Consider the following 23,445-nt stretch of genomic DNA (forward strand, 5'->3'; position numbering starts at 1 on the left):
AACTCTTGAAATTACTTCTCTCAACACTGGGTAACTCATAATGAAGAGTTAATGTAGTTACTATAATGATGGTGTTAAACCATCTGACAGATCCAAAGTCAGACTATGACTACGGGAAAGGTAAGTGCAAGTGTGACTGTCAAAGGGCTGTGGTAAATTCACCTGCAAGTAGATTTCCTCTCTTATGACAATAAACTCATACATTTACTATTCTTCACCAAGAGCCATGGAAAAATTCACTTTGGTCAGTATAATCCCATTCTCTTCCAAAGAGCTGGACTTAATACAATAATGGCTCTACCATCGCTTAGATCATTTGAAGCAAGGCCAAATACTGGCTTCGAATGTCACATACGTGATTGAGTAGAAAAATAAAGCACTTAGGAGACAGAACATTATAGTTTAGTAAACATGTAATAGTAAAAAAAAGTGGAAGAACTGAAACACATATTGATTATGAAATGGTGTCACTAAAACAGACACACTAAGGCCTTTAGGGGGCAGGAGAAGACTATAAATAACCAAATTGCTTAAGCTACCAAGCTATACAACCATTCACTTATGGGTATATATTGGGGGGGGGGGGGAGGGAAGGGGGTGAAAGACACCTAAAGAAAACATGCTTTTTACTTTCATGCAAAATGAAACAGCTTTAATTATAAGAGAAAATAATTTTAAAGTTAGCACAAATAAAAGTCACAGGAAATTTAACACAAATTTTTATTTCTGCATTACAAGCTAGTCATCACTTTTCCTTTGTTTCTCTTGTAAAACACAAATCAGTTATCTGTGAGATTTAACCTACAGTGTATACTATTCAGTTCAGATATAAGAAGAACTTCACTTAAGAGGGGGTTGGAGGTGCTATCTGAAATGCAGAAATCAAAAATTAGAAAAAGCAGATGAGTATTAAGCTCAAGTTATCTCCATCACAAAACCCCTGCACAACAGTTACATCATTTGAAAAAAAGCTTCCTACTGTAACTTAAGTGACTGCAAAATATGAATGAAGAAAAGATATTCTAGGTTATCTTTTTTTATAGTCTGTAAAGAAATGACTCATTAAAAAAAAGATTAAAAAAAAGATTAATCGCGTTAGCAGCTACATACAAGAAATGAAACAAGAATGAAAAATCCAAGTAATAACAATGGAACATTTACATTCTTTTATTAATAAGCTTTCAGAAATGGCTGGTTCACAAAGACATTACACAATTTAAGTAAAAGGATTAATATTTAAAATCAACACATTCAATTGAAAATACACCCTCATATACAAACCTAATAGGCTTTATAATTAATAAAAATAAATAAATATTTATAGATTATGAAAATGCACCCCTATTAAATAAAAGGTGCTTATGTTCTATGAGATTTTTTACCTTTTTCACTAATATGAAATAAAGGCATCTTTCCTTACAGATCTTAAACATAAAATGCTGTCTACCTTTAAGGGATTCATCAAAAAACTGGATAATTTATCAAAACCCGTTTAGCATAAATGCACTCACCCCCATGCTGTAGTAGCAGCTTGCCAATTTCTACATGTCCGTTTGACAGTGCATCATGCAAAGGAGTCACCCCGTCCACTTGAGTGAGCAGATCTACCTCTGGACAACGTTGCAAAATTTCCTGGACACACACTGTGTTGCCATAGTTACAGGCTTCATGCAAAGGCGTCCAGCCAGCATTGTCTAAATTAGAAATCAAGGCAAGTTTTAGAACAGCAAAAGTAGGACTTTTGGTAGTGAAGTACTGATATTCTGCTTCCTTTATCAGTGTGACTTTCTAGATGCTTCATATAGAAATAGCATGCTTTGATAAAAATGTCTAACACAGTCATATTTCTAACTGTAAGAAAATAAAACAGTTTTAAAATATGGATTTTGAGATCTTATCAAAATATGGACAAAAAATGTTTCTGCACTATTAATCACTAATTTCTTGGTTTTGTAACTGGTAATATTTTAAAGATATGTTAGGTAAAGAAACTTAAATGATTTTTCTTAATGTTGACATAAAACCATTTAATACCACAAATATTAAGACACTGGATCAGACCACAAAAATGGAAAACTTACCTTTAACATTGATGTCTATTCCTGGCAAAGAGAGAAGAAGAATCAATTTCTCCACTTGGTTATTTATGCAAGCTCTATGGAGGGCTGTTTCTCCTGCCATAAAAAATTAATAGATTATTCCAGAGAAGACAAGATATAAACTAAAGAAAATAATCAAAGGGCATGAACTAGGAGATCTGGCCACATGCCAGAAAATTATTTATTGAGTTTTCCTTTTGACTGGTTTAAACATTTCTCGCATTAAGAAAAAGAAGGGGGAGGGATACCCACCAATCCATAGAGCTTCTGTTCTATCAGCAATTCAGCAATGAAATTCTACTGCAAAAGGTTTAATACAGGCATTGTCTCCCCCTAGTTCAAGGTTTAAAGCTTCAATCCCGCTATAAAAGCTCCAAATGATCAGAGAACACCAAAAATACTGGGTTTTGCAGCAATAAAAGTTTAGAGTGCAATTGCCCTCTCTTAAATTTATTCATGAACCTACGTTAAATGTATGGCTCTTTTTTATACAGCATTTATAGCTTAATTCAAATGAATGTTTCTGGCTAAGCACGAGTGCCTCTACACACTCAAGTATAATTCAGAACTTCAAATCCATTAACAGATGGTTTGCTGCTTCTCAATAGGCTGTCTGGCTTGGCTACAGCAGCACAGAGAAGGAGAAATGGGGGAATCTTAATATAAACACACACACACACACACACACACACACACACACACACACACAAAAAAAAAAATCCTAGTACCATTTAAAGCTGAAACAGAGTGACAAATGAAATGGTAAAGTTTTTTCTAGGAGGGATGCAATTAATGCCTGCTGGCTAAAAGTGTCCATATCCATCTCTGTTGTAACCAAGACTAATAAGACGTAGTGATAATTTGATGTAACTGGAATTAAAACAACTTATAATAAGCGACTGTCTAGAAAACAAATGAAATAATCAAACTCTTTCTTGATATAAGATACTAAATAGCATATTTTTAGTATTCAATTTTATAGATTATCTCTGTAACTTCTACCAAAACATCTCTTTTACATGCACTGAAAAGCTTTTGAAGTTTTTTTTCCTCTATTATTTCTCAGTTCTCTTCCTCCCTCCCAGTTCCCTCTGCTGTTCAGCTTAAAGTCATTCATATTCATTTTACTTTCTGACACAATAAACAAAGAAAAAGGACACTGTTTGTGCAGTTAATATTGGAGTTCTCCTTTAATACATTTTTCACATTTTGAGCTAAATGGGCAGCTATTTTAAATACATGAAATGCAATTATGAACTTTTATTCATGTTGAAGGATTAAAAGAGCTTCACTGTTACTGTTCACATTGGTGTCCTAATGAAAATTTGTGTATTAAAAGCACAATACAGCTCTGTATCAAGAGACTGCGCAATTTTCTTTGGCCAGGTACAGACTCTTGGAAGAGTCTTATATTTTAGTTAAGAGGTCACTAAGTGAAAGAGGTGCCGAAGTGAATTATTACAGCACTGTTCTTGTAACTCCATCCTTTAGGTACTTAGGTTCCAGTATAGTCAGAACCAAAAGCCAAACACATTTCATAGTCTGGGCTCAATGCCTGGGAGAAAAGAGTCCATATGCTTAACACAGCTATGTAACATAGACTACTCCCCATTCTTTGTTCACAAAATGTCTAGGACTGAGAGAGATGAAGACTGAATTATACTTTCAAATCAAAAGAGTCTAATCCCAAGCTGCACAGGTTGAGGTGGAATAGAAAAGTAAGGCGGGCAAACTTGGAATGAGCTCAATATGAGTTAATATCTGGAGAGGCAGGGGGAAAAAAGAAAGGGAGGAATATTCTATTATACTGAGTATTAAACAATCACTTTCTTTGCATAAATGACGGTTCAAAAAAATAATATGCTAAGAAGGTATTTTCTGGACCTAGTCAAGTTCAAGTATTCATCAGGGCCAGTGTGTAAAACTTGCAAATACTGACTACAACCATGAGAAGTTCCTAGCATAAATTAGATACTTGGAATACCTTTTAGATTAGTTTTGTGAAAATTCATCTTTGTAACTAAAGAGGGGCAATTCTCCTTGGAACATGATAATTCTCCTTCTGACTTCTTTTTCAATCTTTTTAACGATGAGGAACATTTAGCAAGGTTCAGCTCTCTGAAAATAAAGAAAAAAAAAATGAAAGCTGGTTTTTCACCAAGGTATGGCAGAGTACATTACATACTGAGTACTTTCAAAAATCCAGCCCCCTGTTCATTTAACCCCCCCACCCTTATTCATTCACGTCTTTACTGCTTATTTTTTTCAATATTTATTTCACATGTACAGAAATAAGTTTTCATGCATTAATTCTTATTTTAATAACATGGTACCCCCAACTGCCCACTGAAAAATTTATGAATGTGGACTGTCACGTAGAGGAAGAGACCAAGTAAACTACATTTGGCAGAGAGAAAAAAAGCCAAGCGCTAAGATCCAAATGCAGGCCCTTGTTCCCCATTCTTATTTTCATATTCTGATCCTATTCTTTCTAAAAACATTTTAAGGTTTTCTGAATTTTATACAGTAAACTTTTAGAAGAGGTATCTCACTGGGGGAAAGCTACTGTTAACAATTCAGAGTATCCTACATGACTATAGATTCTGAAATCCTATCTTTATCATATTATATATACAAGTAGTAATTTAAATCACAGGCAAAAATGGTGTAAAAGAATTTGAAAAACAGTTTTATTTCTTTTGGGAAGCACTTGCTCTTAATATAAAACATATACCCTGCATGAAAGAAAGTAATAATGTTGATCATATGTATTTATTTATACATCTCAAACTGAGTTTTGTGCTACTCAGTATAATTCAGACAACATCACAGGTAAATATTAAGTTTAAGACTTAATGTGTCCAAAAAAGGGCCGTACTTAAAAAAAAAAAAAAAAAAAAAGGTTGAAAAGGTTGATACATGACCATCACTTACGGTAATTCTGGCAGCCCTTCCACTTGTTTCTGTTTCGCACCATTCAGCATTAACAAGGCTCTCTGAGATTCAAGGCAAGGCCGCTGTCCTATTTTCTTTGATATCTGTATCTTTCCAGCTCCATGCACACCAGCCTTCCCCAAAGCTGGCAAATAGGAATATACCTGTTGCAAAATAATATTATAATGCTTTCTCAACTACAAAGACCTGGAAAAGCATTAAAAAGAAATTATCTGATTCATTTTACCATTAGTTTATATTTTCTTGTTTTAATCACTATGGTTGCTACCCTTTCTCATTTGAACATGCCAAGATATTAAGAAAGCCGCTAGTTCCATGTCATTAATATGACATACGTAAAAAGAAAAACATCTTCTTGAAAATAACTATTTTTTCAAATTCACTTTTGATGCTCATTTAGCAAAGTTCTTCTGATTAGCCTAATGTTCAACTTGTTATAGTTCATTTGCATATTTTAAATATTTATGGTTTATGTACAACCAGTATTTTGTCATTTCCACTTTGGTAATGCCTTCCTTCGACATGAAACAAGTCTGGAATAAGTAGAATAAGAAGAGCAAAAGTCAGTGAAGACAAGGATTGCTGCAAAACAGTATTTGCCCAATTTGATCAATAAACAAGCATGTTTCTCATTTGTTGAAGAAACCGAAGACAGTAGATCTTAAAGACAGACAAGATAAAACTGGAAAACCTTGAATCAAACGCAGCTTATGTGTGTGTGTGTATGTGTGTGTGTGTGTGTGTGTGTGTGTGTGTGTATGTATGTATGTATATATATATATATGATAAAGAGGAATAACTTGTGGCATCAATGACACATTTTGCTTTTTAAGTATCATTAAATACTACATAAAATTTTTTTGGATCTACATCTTTCCGAAATTATTATTTTATGTGCTATGGCAAGGAAACAAAGATTTTTGTATTATTTTTCTGTTATCAATCCTTAATTACTCTCAAATATGTAATTAAAATTTCTATTCACTAATCACTTCATTTTCAAGGTAGAAAATACCCACTCTTACAGAGAATTGAAAGGTTATATAGATTTATATAAATTTGTAAGATTTAGAGTTAATAAGCTCTGCCCAATTATTAGAAATAACAAAAACATTTTAAAGTTGAATTTATGAAGTCATCTTTTGGCAATTAGAAGAACTAGAACAGACTGGTGCTTACCATTTTTTGGAGAGAGAGTGGCTCAGAAGAAATGCTGATGGAACTCTGTGAACACAACTTTTTAAAGACTGCCTCTGCAACAAACATTTGAAGCCAGGAGGAGGAAAAGGAACAAATGAAAATCTCTAATTCCTGTGAAGAAAAGTCTGTACAAAGCAAGAGAAATAAAAATAGTTATTGCTACACCCTATAAAACTTCTTTCTACAGAGTATTTCCGCATGGGTGTCATTCATTGAAATGATGACTCCTACACCAGTAAGATTCATCCATATGATTTTAAAGCACAAAAAACAGACGATACTCCTAAGATGATACTTGTCTTTCAAGAAATTAGAAATTTTTTTTTTTATGGTGCATGTTCTCACATTTGAAACAATCATTAATTTTTATTATTTTAAATAAAAGTTTTGAAATTAGATACACACACACATGAACAGAGAGATGATATATGAATAGATAGGTATAGGATTTTATCACTATATTTTCCAACTAATGTAAAGATATCTTCACACAATAGGGTTGTCTTTGGCGAACCAGTACTTGGTTTTTTAATGGACACATATATTATTTAATTTGAGATGACAGGAAGAAAGAAATTAGGCCCTTTCCCCTGACAACATCCATGAATCCTATCACTGCGGAGGAGGAGTAAATGTAAAGGAAAGGAAAATGTAAGACAAGAGAATGTATGAGGACATCCTTAGAAGTCTGTACCCATCTACTATATAGGAAGTAGGGGAGGGGGCTATAATTTTAAATTTTTTTTTTCAACGTTTATTTATTTTTGGGACAGAGAGAGACAGAGCATGAACGGGGGAGGGGCAGAGAGAGAGGGAGACACAGAATCGGAAACAGGCTCCAGGCTCTGAGCCATCAGCCCAGAGCCCGACGCGGGGCTCGAACTCCCGGACCGCGAGATCGTGACCTGGCTGAAGTCGGACGCTTAACCGACTGTGCCACCCAGGCGCCCCAATTTTAAATGACAAAACCAAAATGAAACACCAAGAGCCTCAAATCTTTTCTACCAAAAACCTCAAGTTTTCCAATAACATGGAAATGCATAAATATACACAAGAACTGAAAGTAATAAAGGACTATTTGCCACACAAAATAATCTATTCGATGCTATGAATTCTCCATTGATACTTTCTGTATAAGTAACAGAATGGAATATAAAGAATAAACAAGACCAATCGACACGATGCTAAAAGAGCTAAAATTAAAACAGGACAAAAAAGTTGTGATATTATACAATATGGCAGATTCACTCCTGTAGGGGAGAAAACTTTTTTTCTTTACCCTTCTAGGTTCTTTTGGCGGGTCTATTAATTAAATTGACATAAGAAAGATTAACATAGGGAAAACAAATTTAATTCCTTTCATATGGGAGCCTCATATACATGAGAGGTTCAAAGACAGGTAATTAAGGTTTACATGCCATCCTAGTTAAGGAGAATGGAGGTAGGGGTCACAGGGAAGGAAGACAATTTACAGAAGATGGGAAAAGCAAATGTTTGGTAAACAAATATTTGACATGCTATACAGAGACAATGGGACACAGAGAGGAATCTGAACAAATAGGCTTTGCTAAACTTGCCCTAGCTCACCACTCCTAGCTTACACTCTTTATAGTTACCTCTGCTGATATTTCTCTTTCAGGACCAAACCCTTTATCCATTTTGAGAGAGAGCACACGTGTGGGAGGGGCAGGAAGAGGGGGGAAGAGAGAGAACCTCAAACAGGTTCCATACTGTCAATGTGAAGTCCTATGCAGGGCTCGAACCCATGAATGCAAGATCATGACCTGAGCTGAAATCAAGAGCCAGATAATTAACAAACTGAGCCACCTACGCGCCCCTCAAGTCTTTGGATACTTGATTATCTTTAGTGCAAAATAATCCACCTGCCAAAGTGACACATTCTCGGGTGGCATATTTTTCTCCCTTTCAGTCCAGCCTTTGAAACTTCCCAAGAAGTTTAGCATTCTAGAAGCTGAGTTGATAGATTGCTCCATCTCACTGAACCAGTCTCTTAGCCCTGAGAACTGGTCAGTTCAATGAAAAGAGTTGTGTCTCATTTTAGGAGGTAGTAATACAGGTGTGCTCCCAAAGTTAGGCTTACATTGTACAATCCGGAATTTACTAAGGTTATTTCTATGGAAGCAAAAGTTAATGGCTGGGACAGACTATAATCTAAATCTCTAAGTTGTGAAGAAAGCCAGTCAAGATTTCTAGATGTCTGGCTCAAAACACCTTCAGACTGAACAAGTGCAGGCAGTGGCAATCTGACAGATTTTCCTCGTTTGCAGTGTGAATGTCTCTGGTGAGTTTTCTGAGTGGCCATACAGCATTAGGTATGAAGACCGTCCATGCAGGAGCTGCTGTGGTAATTTCTATAAAGTTTATATCAAGCTATCCGGCTTTTGCTTGCACAGCTTCAGGAAAAGGGATATTTCAGTTTTCAATAATTCCAAGTCAGAAAGGTGGGAAAAAAACTTAGAAATGCCAGTTTGGAGAATTATGGCCAAATATTGGGGGGAACTAGAAGAATTCAGCATCTAGTCCAGTTTACAGGTATAAAACAGGACCTCAAAGGCAATTAACAGAAACAGGATCTGATATCCATAAAAGTGTATTATGGAAACAATTTTTCTTTCTACAGTCACCCTCATTTTATCAAATATAACCACAATGAGACAAATTCATTTGCAAATGAAGTCTAGTAAACGTGGCTGATTATTTACATAAGTGCAGCAAGAATAGATATTGACCATACAGGCTCTTTTAAATCTGCTGGAACTTTTCATAAGGAATCTCAGATTGACCTTTTATTTTTTATGATTTAAAAAGTTAATTTTCTTTTCTTTTTTTTAGTAATCTTAACACCCAATATGAGGCTTGAACTCATGACCCCAAGATCAAGAGTTCATGTTCCTTTGACTGAGCCAGCCAGGCATGACTCTGATTCAACTTTCAAAAGACTCTTGAGGCTAGGAAGCCAAGCAAAGTTCCTGCTATAAGACTTTGCCTGCTATACCTATAGACGTGGATAAATTCCTCTTTTCTTGAGGTCTCCAAAATATCCCAAGGTTTCTGAGCCTGCTAGGAAGTGACCTTGTTTAGCTGGTAAGGCTGCTGGGAATCCTGAAAGCAAGGTACCAGGCTGTTTTTCCAAGGGGATTTAATGGCTTCATGAAGTCCGCTTTAGTTCCTTAAAGCTGTCTGGTCATAATGCGATTCTATGCACATTCTCAAATATGACATTCCAGCCAAAACTTTGGCAACATAACCAATGTATCCAAATGTGTCTCGTTACAAGGAGAACCGATTCTTATTGAACTTATGCAAATAACTGTACTGCCATGAAAATAAGAATACTAAGAAGTTTCTGAGTTCCAGAGAGATCAGGTAGGGAGAAAAGGTTAAGGTTTTGTCTTTGCTTACAAAAGTATACTTTACTAGTTTGTTATAAAGTTTCCTTAAAAGTGGAAAAACATAACATTAAAAAACAGTAATGTTTCAAACAAAAAGTTATAAAAATTATAGTCATCCTCATTAGTCCATTCAGTCCCATAAAATTAATGCTTATTGATCAGGATCTTATGTTTGCAGTTTTAGGAAATGATGTATCTCCATCAAAGTTCTGCAAATCCTTACCCAATTAAATGGTATGATCTTAAAATTATGAGAAACAATATACTACAGTATTTGTCAGAGTCCTTTCCATGAATCTGAGGATGAAACATATTCACAATGCAACAGAGCAGAACAGTAACTCTTCGAAATAACAAACTTAAAAATGGCCCTGGTTATTTGGTTATCTCTCTGGCACACATCTTAAGGTAAAGACTAGAATGGGGTGCCTGGGTGGCTCAGTCAGTTGGGTGTCTGACTTTGGCTCAGGTCATGATCTCATGGTCATGGGTTCGTGCCCCACATCAAGGCTCTGTGCTGACAGCTCGGAGCCTGAAGTCTGCTTCAGATTTGTGTCTCCCTCTCTGCCCCTCCCCCACTCGTTTTCTCTCTCTCTCTCTCTCTCTCTCTCTCTCTCAAAAATAAATGTTAAAAAAGTAAAAAAAAAAAAATGAAGACTAGAATTACAAGTGACAACATTATACCAGCACATATCACATTTCTGGGAATTTTATATTATTTTTGGAACACTTAACATACAACTATAGAAAAACAACATAAAGAAGGCTTAAGTATTACTTCTTATTTGACAGTGTTTCCCATGTGACTTATCAAATAAACCTAATTTGTTCAGAAATGCACATTTGACAAGCAGAAAGAACATATCTTTTGCAATACTCCAGGGATCCTTTGCAAAATCGCAAATTTACTTCGAAGTCACAAATGGCTTTAGAATTCGATTTTGAGAAGTTTGTTAGAGTATCAAAAGATTTTAGGGGAGACTGGGTGACTCCTTTGGTTGGGCATCTGACTTTGGCTTAGGTCACAATCTTGCGGTCTGTGAGTTCAAGCCCTGCATTGGGCCCTGTGCTGACAGCTCAGAGCCTGGAGCCTGCTTCGGATTCTGTGTCTCCCTCTTTCTCTGCCTCTCCCCTGTTTGTGCTCTGTCTCTCTTTGTCTCTCAAAAATAAACATTAAAAAAAAAAAAAAAGATTTTAGAACGCTTGGTCAAACAGTATCATAAGCCACTGTGAGATAACTTAACCAAAGTGACAAAGATTTTGCACTCAAATATAGAAATTCAAGTAGCCAGAAAAAAAAAAAAAAAAAAAAAAAAACACCTTGGCAATAGAGAACACTCTGTTTTCTTAAGTAATCAAAAACTTGTTAAGATGACAGAGGAAATTATTTTGATAATACACAGAATTGTTGTTTCCTAGGCAGATTATTTAAAAGGTGAATAAAAACCTTTCACATTATTGAAAGAAAATCAGATGGTCCAAGAAAACTTTGTCCTTTTAGCAGATGAAAGAATACTTTCAGCTGTACTTAAATGTAAGTACATTATTGACCTCAAAGGTTATTTTGTAAAAACCTCATAATAAATTCATTTAACTTTAGCCAACTTGACCTTGAAGGTAAAATTCTCTCTCCTTCCCATTCTGAAACAATTAGGAAAAAATTACTTGTTTCTCTCTTACCAAAAACACATCTCCATACCTCATACCTTCTCTTAGTCAGAAACTCGACTTGTTCCTTGCATGCAGTTATCACCCCTATTATTTCCAGGAGTCTTAATTACATATGTTAAATAAAATTCTTAACCCTTAGAAATGTTAATTTCTAGTAAAAACTAAGAAGTAGACAATTGTAGCATTACCAAGAAATTTTGAACACATTCAATCATTTCTAGAAATATATTGTTCCTCACAGTAAATTTGCCAAAGTGACAAAAGACAAGTTTACTAACACACCAAATATCTTTAGTTCCTCTGTGAATCCAAAAGAGGATAAAACTTTATACGGTAATTAATGTTGTAGTATTTTATCTTATTTAGAAATGATCTAGTATTTCCATCTTATTTAGAAATGAATTTCTACCAGGGTGTTGGGGTGGCGTTCAACTCTTGATTTCGGCTCAGGTCATGGTATCCCAGTTTGTGGGTTCGAGGCCCACATCTTCACTGACACTGCGGAGCCTGCTTGAGATTCTCTCCCCCCCCCCCCTTGTCCCTACCCTGCCTGCACGCTCTCTCTCAAAATAAATAGATTTTAAAAAATTAAAAAAAAAAGGGGGGCACCTGGGTGGCTCAGTCCGTTGGGCATCTGACTTCGGCTCAGGTCATGATCTCACGGTTTGTGAGTTTGAGCCCCACATCAGGGGCTGTGAGCTGTCTGCACAGAGCCTATAGTCTGCTTCAGATTCTGTGTCTCTGTCTCTCTCTCTCTCTCTGCCTCTCCCCCACTTGTGCTCGGTTTCTCCTTCTCAAAAATAAACATTAAAAAAGACATTTTTTTAAAAGAAATTAATTTTTATAATGTAACTTGACTTTACAAACAAAACTCTAAGGATTTAAGAAGTTACCAAAGAGATTTGGAAAGCTTTTTAAGTACACATACCATAAAACATAATTACTGTGGAAAAAATTCACCTAACAATTCTCATCTCACTTACATCTACCTAAATCACTTGCTCCCAACAATTATGTTCGGATTACCCATGAAAATGTCATGAGATAGACAAAGTCAGCCATCCCAACCTATTTTTCTTGCTGACAAATTTTTTAACAGAGATAACATGAACTTATTTCACTAATAAACTCAGGTACAGTAAGTTGTATGTCTGCATTATATTCAGTGTTGATAATTTTAAAGACATGTCTATTGTAACTAAACCAATGAACTTAAACTAGCTTTAATACTAACTGCTTTTCCAAATTATGTGGACCTAAAAGGCATTTGTGTTAGGTCTTATGTATTTCTCAGAATTTTAAGATTACTTAATCCATAGGGGCGCCTGGGTGGCGCAGTCGGTTGAGCGTCCGACTTCAGCCAGGTCACGATCTCGCGGTCCGGGAGTTCGAGCCCCGCGTCAGGCTCTGGGCTGATGGCTCAGAGCCTGGAGCCTGTTTCCGATTCTGTGTCTCCCTCTCTCTCTGCCCCTCCCCCGTTCATGCTCTGTCTCTCTCTGTCCCAAAAATAAATAAATGTTAAAAAAAAAAAAAAAAAAAGATTACTTAATCCATATAAGCACTTGTTTGTTTTTGAGCCAATTAAGTAGAATTCTTTTAAAAACTGGTATTAGCAACACTATCCAAAGGTAGAATAATACATCTACCACATACAATATAGCTGTTTTAAAATTTTAGCCATGAGATGGGTATGATAATGCAAACCTTACTGGTTTTTAAAAGAGCAGTTGGATCCAAATTTTGTTTCGACAGTTCAAATAAGTTAAATCACCTCCTCAGATGGCTAAAGCTTTTCAATATTTATGGAGATGACACTTAAGATTTTTTATTCGCTTTATTTCCACCAAGCTCCTTTTTCCCTCCTTCTTGATAAAAAACTTTTTCCTAAAGTTTGCATTTCAAAGAATGGCTCTTAGGTCTTATAGGATCTGGGGGTAGAAAATTCACATCACAAAACACAAAGTATCCACAGTTTTCTCCAAGATTCAGCTTTTGGGATACATTTGCCTATTATCAGAGATGTGGGGTAATTGCTATCTAAATTTTGCCTTCTTTTTAAGTGAGGGACAATTCTATTTTCAATGTCCCAATCTTCTACAGTATCTACATGGATTTATAAGGGAGACTTGAGGGATGGTAATTGTTTCCAGGGCTTCATTTCTGGTTTTGCAAAGATCTGTAAAATAAAGGCTTGCATCACGGAAAGGATTTCCGACTAAGATAGAAACCAAAAGATTCCCTTATCTATAACTTCAGGGTTTAGTGCAATATGCCTCTGTAAAGTTTCTATTAAGCATTTTAAAACACAAAGGCCTTCTTTCAGACTGTACAATTCAACCTTGGACCAATTCACCTTAGGGGAAAAAGCCTCTACTATTGCTTCTATCAGATCCCAAACACCAGCCTTCAGGCCTTCAGCTGATCATCTGTTGGAGGATCTAAGAGATACTTTGTGGTCACCAGTTTCCTATGGGAGGCAGATTTTTCCTCAGGGAGCCATCTGGCTTGTCAGTTAACTACAGCGACACCATGGGTGGGGAGAACACTCTTTTGCAGCTAATCAAGGTCTCTGTTAGTAGTGTTGTGAATGGCCATTAATGTTTCTGCTCTCTAAATTTGGTATGTCTTCTGAAAGTGGAGGTAAGAGGGCTTTATAATGTCAAAGATCTGCTCCTGTTCATGGGTCATGAATTCTTTGCAGTGGGGGTTCCAGGATATATCCTCTAGGGACACTGCATAGGAAGGCCCAAAGCTGGCAGGGCCTGATTACAAAGCCCTGGGAAGTAGGAGGAACTGTATGAAATAGTAAAGTGAGGCCTACTGCCTGTCACAGGTGCTTCTGTTTAAATTTACTTCCCAGCCTTCAGCATTTAAACTAGAAACCTATACACTCGCGTCTGAAGTACAAACTGAAAAGCTCCAGGCAAATCTTTTAGAGAAAGTAAAATTTATACAGGCAGCTGGGTGTATACGGAATTTTCTAGGGAAGGCAGGGGAATTCAGGGAGTTAGGGAATTTGCTGAGGAGATGGGACTGGAATTTAAGACAGAGAATTTACACTGGATGTGTACTATAATTTTTGTTCTAATTTCTGTTATTTAACCTTGTAAAGGAGTCCCTAAGGCTACTGATTATATTCCTTTGGGTCCTTTTTTTTAAACTCTTTTTTCAGTTTTATTTTATTTGAGAGAGACAGAGGCAGTGAGAGTGGGGGAGGGAGAGGGGCAGAGAGAGAAAGAGGGAGAGAGAGAATCTGAAGCAGGCTCCTCACTGTCAGCTCAGAGCCTGATGCAGGGCTCGAACTCACAAAACTGTGAGATCGTGACCTGAGCCAAAACCATGAGTCAGATGCTTAACCTTCTGAGCCACCCAGGTGCCCCCTTTAGGTCCTCTTTTTAAATCTGGTCATTCCAAAGGCACCAACTGTTTAAGATGACATCTCTCTAAAATTTTTTCTTTTAAATATAACCAATTATATATTTTTGTATTATAAAGTATCTACTGTCTGGCCATTGACAAGAACGATTGTGTATTAATCTTAATAGCAACTCAAACTAATAAGTCTTTTTGTGGAAAAACCCGGAAGCAACTTTCTATGCTCTGAATCAATTTTTACCATGGACACAAGAGACATTCCTCAAGTGGGTACAGAAGAGGCAGCCCCTATGATTCAAGAAGTTCACTCAAAGAGTCTACAAAAGTTGTTACAGTAAAAATGGTATAATTATAACACTGTCTCAGGTTTCCAAGGAGAATGTGAGACATCTCCAGTCACACACATGCTAATCTATGACACCAGGCAGGCGCTACTGGAATGGGACTTTTCTAGCACTGACAAAATGACACAGGTTGAGATGGCTAAAACCCCTTATGGACTGAGTGGGACCTCTCATAACAAACTCCCCTCATAGACTGCACACTCAGAGAAAGAGAGTGCTGCTTATGATTTCATGTCTCGGGACTCCAGTCTATTTGAGTGGCCACCAAGATGCATGCTGGTATGTGCACCCTGCACCTGGCAGAGAGGATAGAAAATATTCTCACTGGTCACAAAGCCAAGTACTCAAGATACAGAACAAGAGAAAAGTAAAACCTCATCCAGTTTTTCTTATATGTACACTAACTGAGCCTTGGGGCTCTCAGAGCCAGAGTAATACTTAATAGGGACATGTTGCCCAGTTGGAAATTTTGAGTTATTTTAAATCAAAGAACCTCACTGCACAGAAATTATCTTGAGGATGATGGGTGACCTAGTGCCAATCTAACCTATTCTAGGACCAACTTATCCTAACATGGGGTCACTGAGTTAGGTAGTGAGCACTCTAATAGCTTTTAAGTGCTTGACCCGTGCCCACCAATCTTGCAGCTTTGGCTTCCAAAAGTCTTCACCTTATGTGCATGTTAACGCACAACAAAGCTTGTCTAAACAAATGCCAATTTGATAAGAGTCAGAGAACCGTGAACTCACTAGTCTGTGAGGTCAGTGGCTCAAATAGCAGGTTTATAGGGCTTGTGTTTGTTATACCCTACAATTTTCCTCCTTATGACAAATAACACAACAGAGAGACAAAGAAAAACAGTGACCATCTTTGAGAGGAAAATGACCAATAAAAACCAAGAGAACTTGGGGTGCCTGGCTGGTCAACTGGAAGAGCATTCAACTCTTGATCTTGGAATCATGAGTTCAAGACCCATGTTGGATGCAGAGATTACTTAAATAAAAAAAAAATTAAACAAAACCAAGAGTACTAATTACACACCTTTCCCAGAGTCCCTATATGCAAGGAACTAGTTTCACAAATATTTCCTCCTGCTAATCTAAATTTATAAAAGGAAAAAGAGGACTCTCACTATTCTTGCTTCCACTGGACGCTGCAGGCAGAGATCTGGGAAACTGACATGATAAGAATTCTTACCTTGTGTGGCTTTCTGAAAATAGTCCCAGGATCTCTCAGCTGCAGCAGCCACAGAATGTCCACCATCCAGACACTAAAACTACTCTCTCTCTGTGGCCACTTGTAGGGGAGGAAAATTTTTTCCTCCACCCTTCTAGGTTCTTTTGGCTGGTGTCTTAATTAAATTGACATAAGACTAACAGAAGAAAAACAAATTTAATTCCTTTCATGCAGGAGCCACACACAGACAGGAGAGGTTCAAAGACACTTGGCAATTGAGGCAATTGGGAAAAGCAAATGTATGGTAACAAAATGTCTGTCATACTATGCAGAGACAATGGGACACATACAGGAATCAGAACAAACAGACCCTGCCAAGTTAGCCCCAGCTTACCACATCTGGCCCATACTCTTTGTATAGAAGTCCTAGTCTAGGAAGAAAGTTACTTAAATTATTTTAGGCAGTTAAGGGGGAGATAAAACTCTTCCTAAAGTCTGTTGGTCCTCAACTGTCTTTAGCTCAAAATAACCCACATGCCAAGGTGGCACATTTTGGGGTGGCATATTCTGTTCTCCCTTACTACAAACTCTGGAAAAAGTCAATAAAATCAGCAAAATAAACATAACAGGTTAAAATGCATTTTAAAAATTGAACAGAATGACAAACTAAATATCAATATGAAGTATAAAACTTGACCTCTGTACACAGGGGCTGAGTTCCTTTGGGCTGAAAAGACTCCAGACACCCAACAAGAGTCCTATCCTGCTCAAATGCCTTAACAAAAGGCTCAGGGCTGGTATTCCTGCAGTTCTCGATTGTCTGAATTTTGACTGCAGGAGGGGGGCATAGCAGGGTGAAGAGGGAGAAAGAATGAACTAAGTGGGTGGGGAATTCCTCCAGGGAACATTTGGCAATGTTTGGTTGTCATAACTAGTGTGGGAAGTGCTACTGGCATTCAGTGGCCAAAGGGCACAGCTACTACTGAAAGCCCTACAATTCACAGTTCATAGGACAGTCTCCAACAACAAAGAATGATCCAGCCCCAAATATAAACAGTGTCCAGGCTAACCTAGAAATTCTGCCTTGCCTAAAGACCTAAACTTCCTGCCTTGAGGCACACACTGCCATATAGGCAAAGAGCTCCGGTCAGATGTTAAGTAGATCCACCTAGCCCCACACATACAGGAGACTGCTCAATTCAAATAAACCTCTCCAAAATAGCCTCCACTGAGATACAATTATAAGAACTGGAAATGAGAAAGGAGTTATTTACAACCTTTTGTTACAACTGACTACTTACAACCTACTGCACTGTAAATACTGAAACTGTGCAAGCAGTAAGAATGATCATCAAAAGATTTTAATCAACTTGCCATATGACATTTTATAAATTTAAGGTGTACAGCCTGTCACTTTGAAACTTTTATATACTGTAACGTGATTGCCACTGAAGTAGCATTTATTATATAACATCATTATACTACAATATTATTATCTGTGTTCATCATATTGTACATTAGATAGATCTCTATGGCTTATTTACTACTCGCTTCAAGTTTGTAGCCTTAAACACAATCACCTTTATCCCCTCACTCCCCATCCTATAGTAACCACCACTGTGATATGGAAAACAAAGGCAAAAGAAGCGTAGAAGAAAAAAATATTAAATTTCCTTTGCAGCCCATTGACAAGTACTTAAGACAGGCAGAGGGACCTTCCTACATGAACTCAAATGCCTCAATGTTAGTACTTTGCTAGATGCAAAAGGCAACCTTAGCCTGACATTATGATGTTAGCCCAACCTCCAGGATCCTGTAAGTTTTCTTTAACATACGAAAATCCCTTTGAAAACTTCCTTTATCTCTACTCCCTGCCAACCCCCCTGCCCCCCATCCCAAGCTATAGGTTAGCAATTATTCTCCAAACATATGGCCCCCTGATACACATCTGAAGAGTCTCATGACTAAGGTTTTACTAGAGATTAGTAAATGACCTTATTCTTAAACAGCAGCTAGCCCCTCAAGGTCCCAAAAACCTTGCTTCCAAATTCCTTAGAGACTTACACTATCCCTAAGCCCCTCCCAACTTAATAGTGTATCATCAGTCACTCCTCACAATCCCAGTGTAGCTTTTTCTGCCCATGATTCCTGTCACTGTGCTTTTGCACCAAAGACATCCCAAGAACTCTTTCTTGACCGTTTGATTCCAGAACCCAATGTATGTCACATCAATTTTACTGGGTTTGCTTTTTGTTTTTTGCAGGTTTGACTTTTTAAGATTCCACATGTAAGTGACTTCATACAGTACTAGTCTCTCTCATTTAGTGTAACGTGCTCAAGGTCCATCCATGTTGTTGTGAATAGAAGAATATCCTCCCTTCTCATGGCTGAATAAGAGTCCATGGTGTATGTATACCACATCTTTTGTATCCATTCATCCAACGATGGGCATTTGGGTTTTTCCATATCTTGGCTATTGTGAATAATGCTGTGACAAACATGGGTGTGCATAAACCTCATCAAAATCCTGTTTTCATTTCCTCTGGGTATGTACCCAGAAGTGGTACTGCTGAATTGCACCGTGGATCAATTTGTTGAGGAACTTCCATGTTATTTTCCATAGTATTCGGACTACTTTACATTCCCATTAATAATGTATACAGGCTCCCTTTTTAACACATCCATGTGAACCACTGTCTTGTCTTCTTGATGATAGCCATTCCAACTGGTGTGAGGTGATATCTCACTGTCATTTTGATTTGTACCTCCTTGATGATTAGTGCTACTGAGCATCTTTTCATGTGCCTGTTAGGCATTTTGATTCCTCTTTGGACAAATTTAGTTCTTCCGCCCAATTTTTAACAGACTGTCTGCTCTCAAGTTTTGTTAGCTCTTTATATACTTTGAATATTAACCCCTTATCTGATATATGATTTGCAAAAATTTTCTATTCTGAAAGAATTCTTTTGAATATTAAATCTCTAGTTATACATTTAAAAAAAAGCCTATCATCACAGTGTTTATTACAACCAACTGATCTCTTAACATATCACCTCTAAGCAGAGGCAAAAACAAAGTAGAAATAACTTGCACTGTATTGTTCAAAGGAGATGATCCAATTGAAGTTATTCACCCAGAAAGAGCATTTGATAGGCTTTTTAAAAAGTGTTTATCAAGTCATGCCACTCCCTTGTTAAAAAAAACTTTTTTTTTTTAAACGTTTGTTTATTTTTCAGAGAGAGACAGAGTGCAAGCAGGGGAGGGGCAGAGAGAGAGAGGCGGACACAGAATCTGAGGCAGGTTCCAGGCTCTGAGCTGTCAGCATAGAGCCCAACTGGGGGCTCCAACCCACAAAACGTGAGATCATGACCTGAGCCAAAGTCAGATGCTTAACTGACTGAGCGACTCAGGCACCCCTAAAAGAGCTTCTAACTCATCAACATGGCTTAGGAGTTCCTCTGCAAACTCTCTTAAAATTTCTTTGCCTTTATTCTGGCTACTCTTCTTGCATCTTGCCATCAGCTAGCTACCTTAAGATTTCAAACAGGCCCTGCTTCTTCCTATCTCAGTTTTGGTAAATGTTGTGTCTTCTAATGGAAACATGTTTCCCTGTCTGCCCAACTCCTACTTTTCCTTCAGGTTCTGTTTTACACGATTACCTGATATGAAGTATAAGTTCACCCATCTCAACACCTAGTTTTTCTTGTTTGAAGCACTCAGCATTTTTAAACGATATATTTACATTAATCTAATTATAGTCTGTTTCTCTCACCAAAAACTCCAAAAAAAGAAGGGCCACGTTTTGTTACCACCCCTTCACTAGACACAGTATTTATTTCAGTGCTTAGTAGAGTAGCAATAAAAATATGTTGAATAAATAAAGTGAATAGAAACATTCTGATGAGATAATTAGTAAAATTATGAAAACATGTTTATGAAAGAGGTCTGAAAAATGGAGAGGAATTAAAAAATAAAAGAGTTTGGAAACATTATTTATCAGGAAAAAATAATGAAGTAGTCTGCGAAGGGTAAAGGGAGTTTTACTAAATTTCTCTAAAGATGTAAAAAATATTATAGTACATTTTGATGACATGTTTTCTTCCCACTAAAAGTAGGAGAAAAAATAAGTTTAAGTTAGAAGTTAAGAAACAATATCTTGCTATTTTTATAAATAAAGTTTTACTGAAACATCACCATGTCCATTTATGTTCTGTGTATGGCTGCTCTTTGTACAACTGCAGAGCTGAGGAGCTGGGATAGACTACGAGCCTGTAGAGCCAACAATGCTTACTATGTGATATCATACACAAAAAAAGTTTGCCAACCCCTGGTTTAAGCCAATATACTAGAAATTTCAATAAGCATAAAAAAATAATTTCAGATCACCTGATCTTAAAATATAAAAAGGGATATAAGAAAACTCTTTCTGTTCAAAGCGTTTAGAAATAAAAGAGAAGGACATCAATGTGGGTTAACGGACATGAGATCTGAAGGAAAGAAGAAAGGATTTTACTTATCTACTGAAATATCTTCTACCTTAATCTTCTACAGAACAAAAACGAACAACAGTTTTACTAAACTGAAATTAATAGATTTGAATCTGAGTAGCATCATAATATGATTTGTATTTTTGCACTAAGAAAAACAAAAATGTACAGTTGGCCATGAGAAAGATGGACCATTATCTTCAATTAAATGTTATGTAACAAACTATAACATCTTTACTAGTGACTTAGGAAAAGCAAAAAGCACCTGATGAAAAATGCAAAGAAATTTTAAAAAAGGGAGTATCCAGAGATAAAGAAATCGTTCTTCATCAAAATACTGATATACTGACAAAAAGGACATTATTAAAACACCTGGTCCACTTGTAGGGATAAAAGTTATTATGCTATTAAAGTCCATAATAAACACTTTAGTTTTGTATATTAACTATAGAAAAGCTACTTACTGTTCTCTTAAACTGTTCACTTGATTTCTGTCTCTTGACAATAGTAACAAATCAAGTCATACTAACAACAAAAATTTAGGAAGATATTAATTTGAACCATTTTAGAAATGTCTTTTTTAAAACTGCCCACCTGTAGCTGAATTAGAAGCCCAAAGGACCAATTATGTGTGTTTTGAGAAGAGTTTAAAAAAAAAAAAAGGGTTAAGCCTACTTTTCAAACATGGATATAGTTTAAATCTCAACTAGAGTTTTAAATACTAGTGATCAAACATATCAGGGGGAAGCAAAGTAATCGCTCAGTGTGTCAAAAAGATCGTAATGGTAACATTAACATCTAGCTTTAGCTTAAGTCAGTCATAGGCTCAAACTTGTTGGGTTTAAATTTGTCATGTGAAAGGAAGAAATAGCAGTGGATAACAATACCTTGCTTTAAAGTACAGTGCAATTCAGCATATGAGTGAAGAAAGCATTGAACCTGACTTAGAACATATAATGAAACCCTATTAATACAGGCTCATATTTTCTGCATTTGGCTAAACTATGAGACAAATTGTATTACCTTCAAGGTAACCAACACATACTGGAAACAAGACATTTAACTATACTGATGGCCTCTAAAGCCACTGCAAATCCTGTCCTGGGTCCCCCAACTCAAAGAAGTTTCATTATGGAATACAAGCAGGGGAATCCTTTTAGCTAAATGTTCAGTTCTCATGCTAGCAAATAATGACAGAAATTTGTTATTTCTAAAACAACAAGAACATCAACGACAGCAACAAAAGGACTACCCAGTAGGAATGGAGTGAAATAAATAAGAAAGGATTTTAGAGGAATATTGAATTTGAGCTAAGGAATGTTAAAAAGTCAAACAACAAAGGCTAGCTACCCCACAAAAGTAACAGTAATCACCCCTCAGCTCAAAGAAAAAGGAAAAGAAGATAAAATGCTTGAGATAAAAATCTTCTAAGTTCAGTAGTATAACAGAGACCTCCGTTTGCAGAGGGCATCATTGAATAAATCCTGAACTCCAGTTTTAGTCCTGGATTCCTATTCTAGAATCTTTCTTCAAAGTATTAAAGTGATATTAAAGCATATTCAAGAACTTTGTCTTTTACATAAAACCTAGATGTACTGAAACACATGTATAACAAAAAAGAATACTTGGCAGTCTAAAATTTTTGCAGTATATAAAAAATTATCTTTTATATTTGAGGGCCACAAAAGCTCACTTGTTTTAAAATACATTCATTTTAGGAAGTTAGGATACAAGTGAGAAAGAAAGAAATGACAAGATTCATAGTTCCCTAACCTGACTTTGAAGTTCAGGAATGGTGCCCTCAGGTCTTTTGGAAGTCTCCCCCACTCTGGAGACCAAGAGTTAGGTAGAACCGTTCATAAAGTGGGCATGTGAAAATGAGTTATTTTAGAGGAAAATTTAAAACTAGAATGGATGATTGGGGGAGGAGAAAGAGTGAGAAAATTATACATATGAATTACTTCTTTTTGCTTCATCCAGGCTCATTTGCTACACCACCAGACTCAATTGAAAATAGTAGCAGCTTTTTATAATAAGAAAAATCATAGAGCAACAGGTACATGGGGGCAAAAGTTTTAAACAGTGATAGTGAGTTAATAAGATAAACAAGTTAATGCAAGTGGTTTTATAAAGTAAGTATTCTGAGTCAGTGAATTTCATTTTACTACTGTTAAGTATTTACATAGGAAGAGACCTGGGAACTGTTCATATAGCACATATAAGATGAAGGATAATGCTTTCTACTCAACCTCAATGATTATAAGTATTAAAAGGACTGAAAATTGTTCTTACCATGTAAGATTCTGAAACGCCATACATAAAAAAGTTAATCCGCTACTTCAATGAAAAGACAATAAACTGATTTAAATTTGTCTAGTTAATAATTTTTTGAAATTAAAAAAAATTTGGTCAAATATTTACTTGCATAGGGTAGTTTACTTATAATTTTTAATTATATGATTAAGGAAAATATTAATAATATTGCATATAAATAAATATTTCCAGGTACTATTTTCTACATTACCATCTAATATTCCATTTTTGTGAAGTCATCAAAATATTATTTTGAAAAATAAATAATGTGGTGGGGGTGAAGGCTCATGTATCATTTAGAGGAAAATAAGAGTATAAAATGATATATACGAGTTCAAGAGTATAAAAATACTTAGATATTACTAGAAAGAAATAGATAAAAAAAGTTAAATGTTTATCTGCGTGGGAACAT

General features: G+C 36.3%; 1 protein-coding gene across 3 annotated transcripts in view; it reads right to left on the reverse strand.

The window, feature by feature from the left end:
- Positions 1 to 23,445, reverse strand: part of SLF1 (SMC5/6 complex localization factor 1) — an 84,307-nt gene that overhangs the window by 3,680 nt on the left and 57,182 nt on the right. For all 3 annotated transcript variants that reach the window (XM_025924248.2, XM_086717873.1, XM_086717859.1), the window contains 5 exons: positions 6,234 to 6,379; positions 5,034 to 5,197; positions 4,084 to 4,217; positions 2,082 to 2,174; positions 1,512 to 1,694 (listed from right to left, as the gene is read on the reverse strand). In XM_025924248.2, the coding sequence (XP_025780033.1) occupies positions 1,512 to 1,694; positions 2,082 to 2,174; positions 4,084 to 4,217; positions 5,034 to 5,197; positions 6,234 to 6,379 (720 nt within the window). The remainder of the gene's footprint in view (positions 1 to 1,511; positions 1,695 to 2,081; positions 2,175 to 4,083; positions 4,218 to 5,033; positions 5,198 to 6,233; positions 6,380 to 23,445) is intronic.

This window comes from Puma concolor, chromosome A1 (assembly GCF_028749965.1).
Source record: "Puma concolor isolate L17-30 chromosome A1, mPumCon1.1.hap2, whole genome shotgun sequence".
Taxonomy (NCBI): Eukaryota; Metazoa; Chordata; class Mammalia; order Carnivora; family Felidae; genus Puma; species Puma concolor.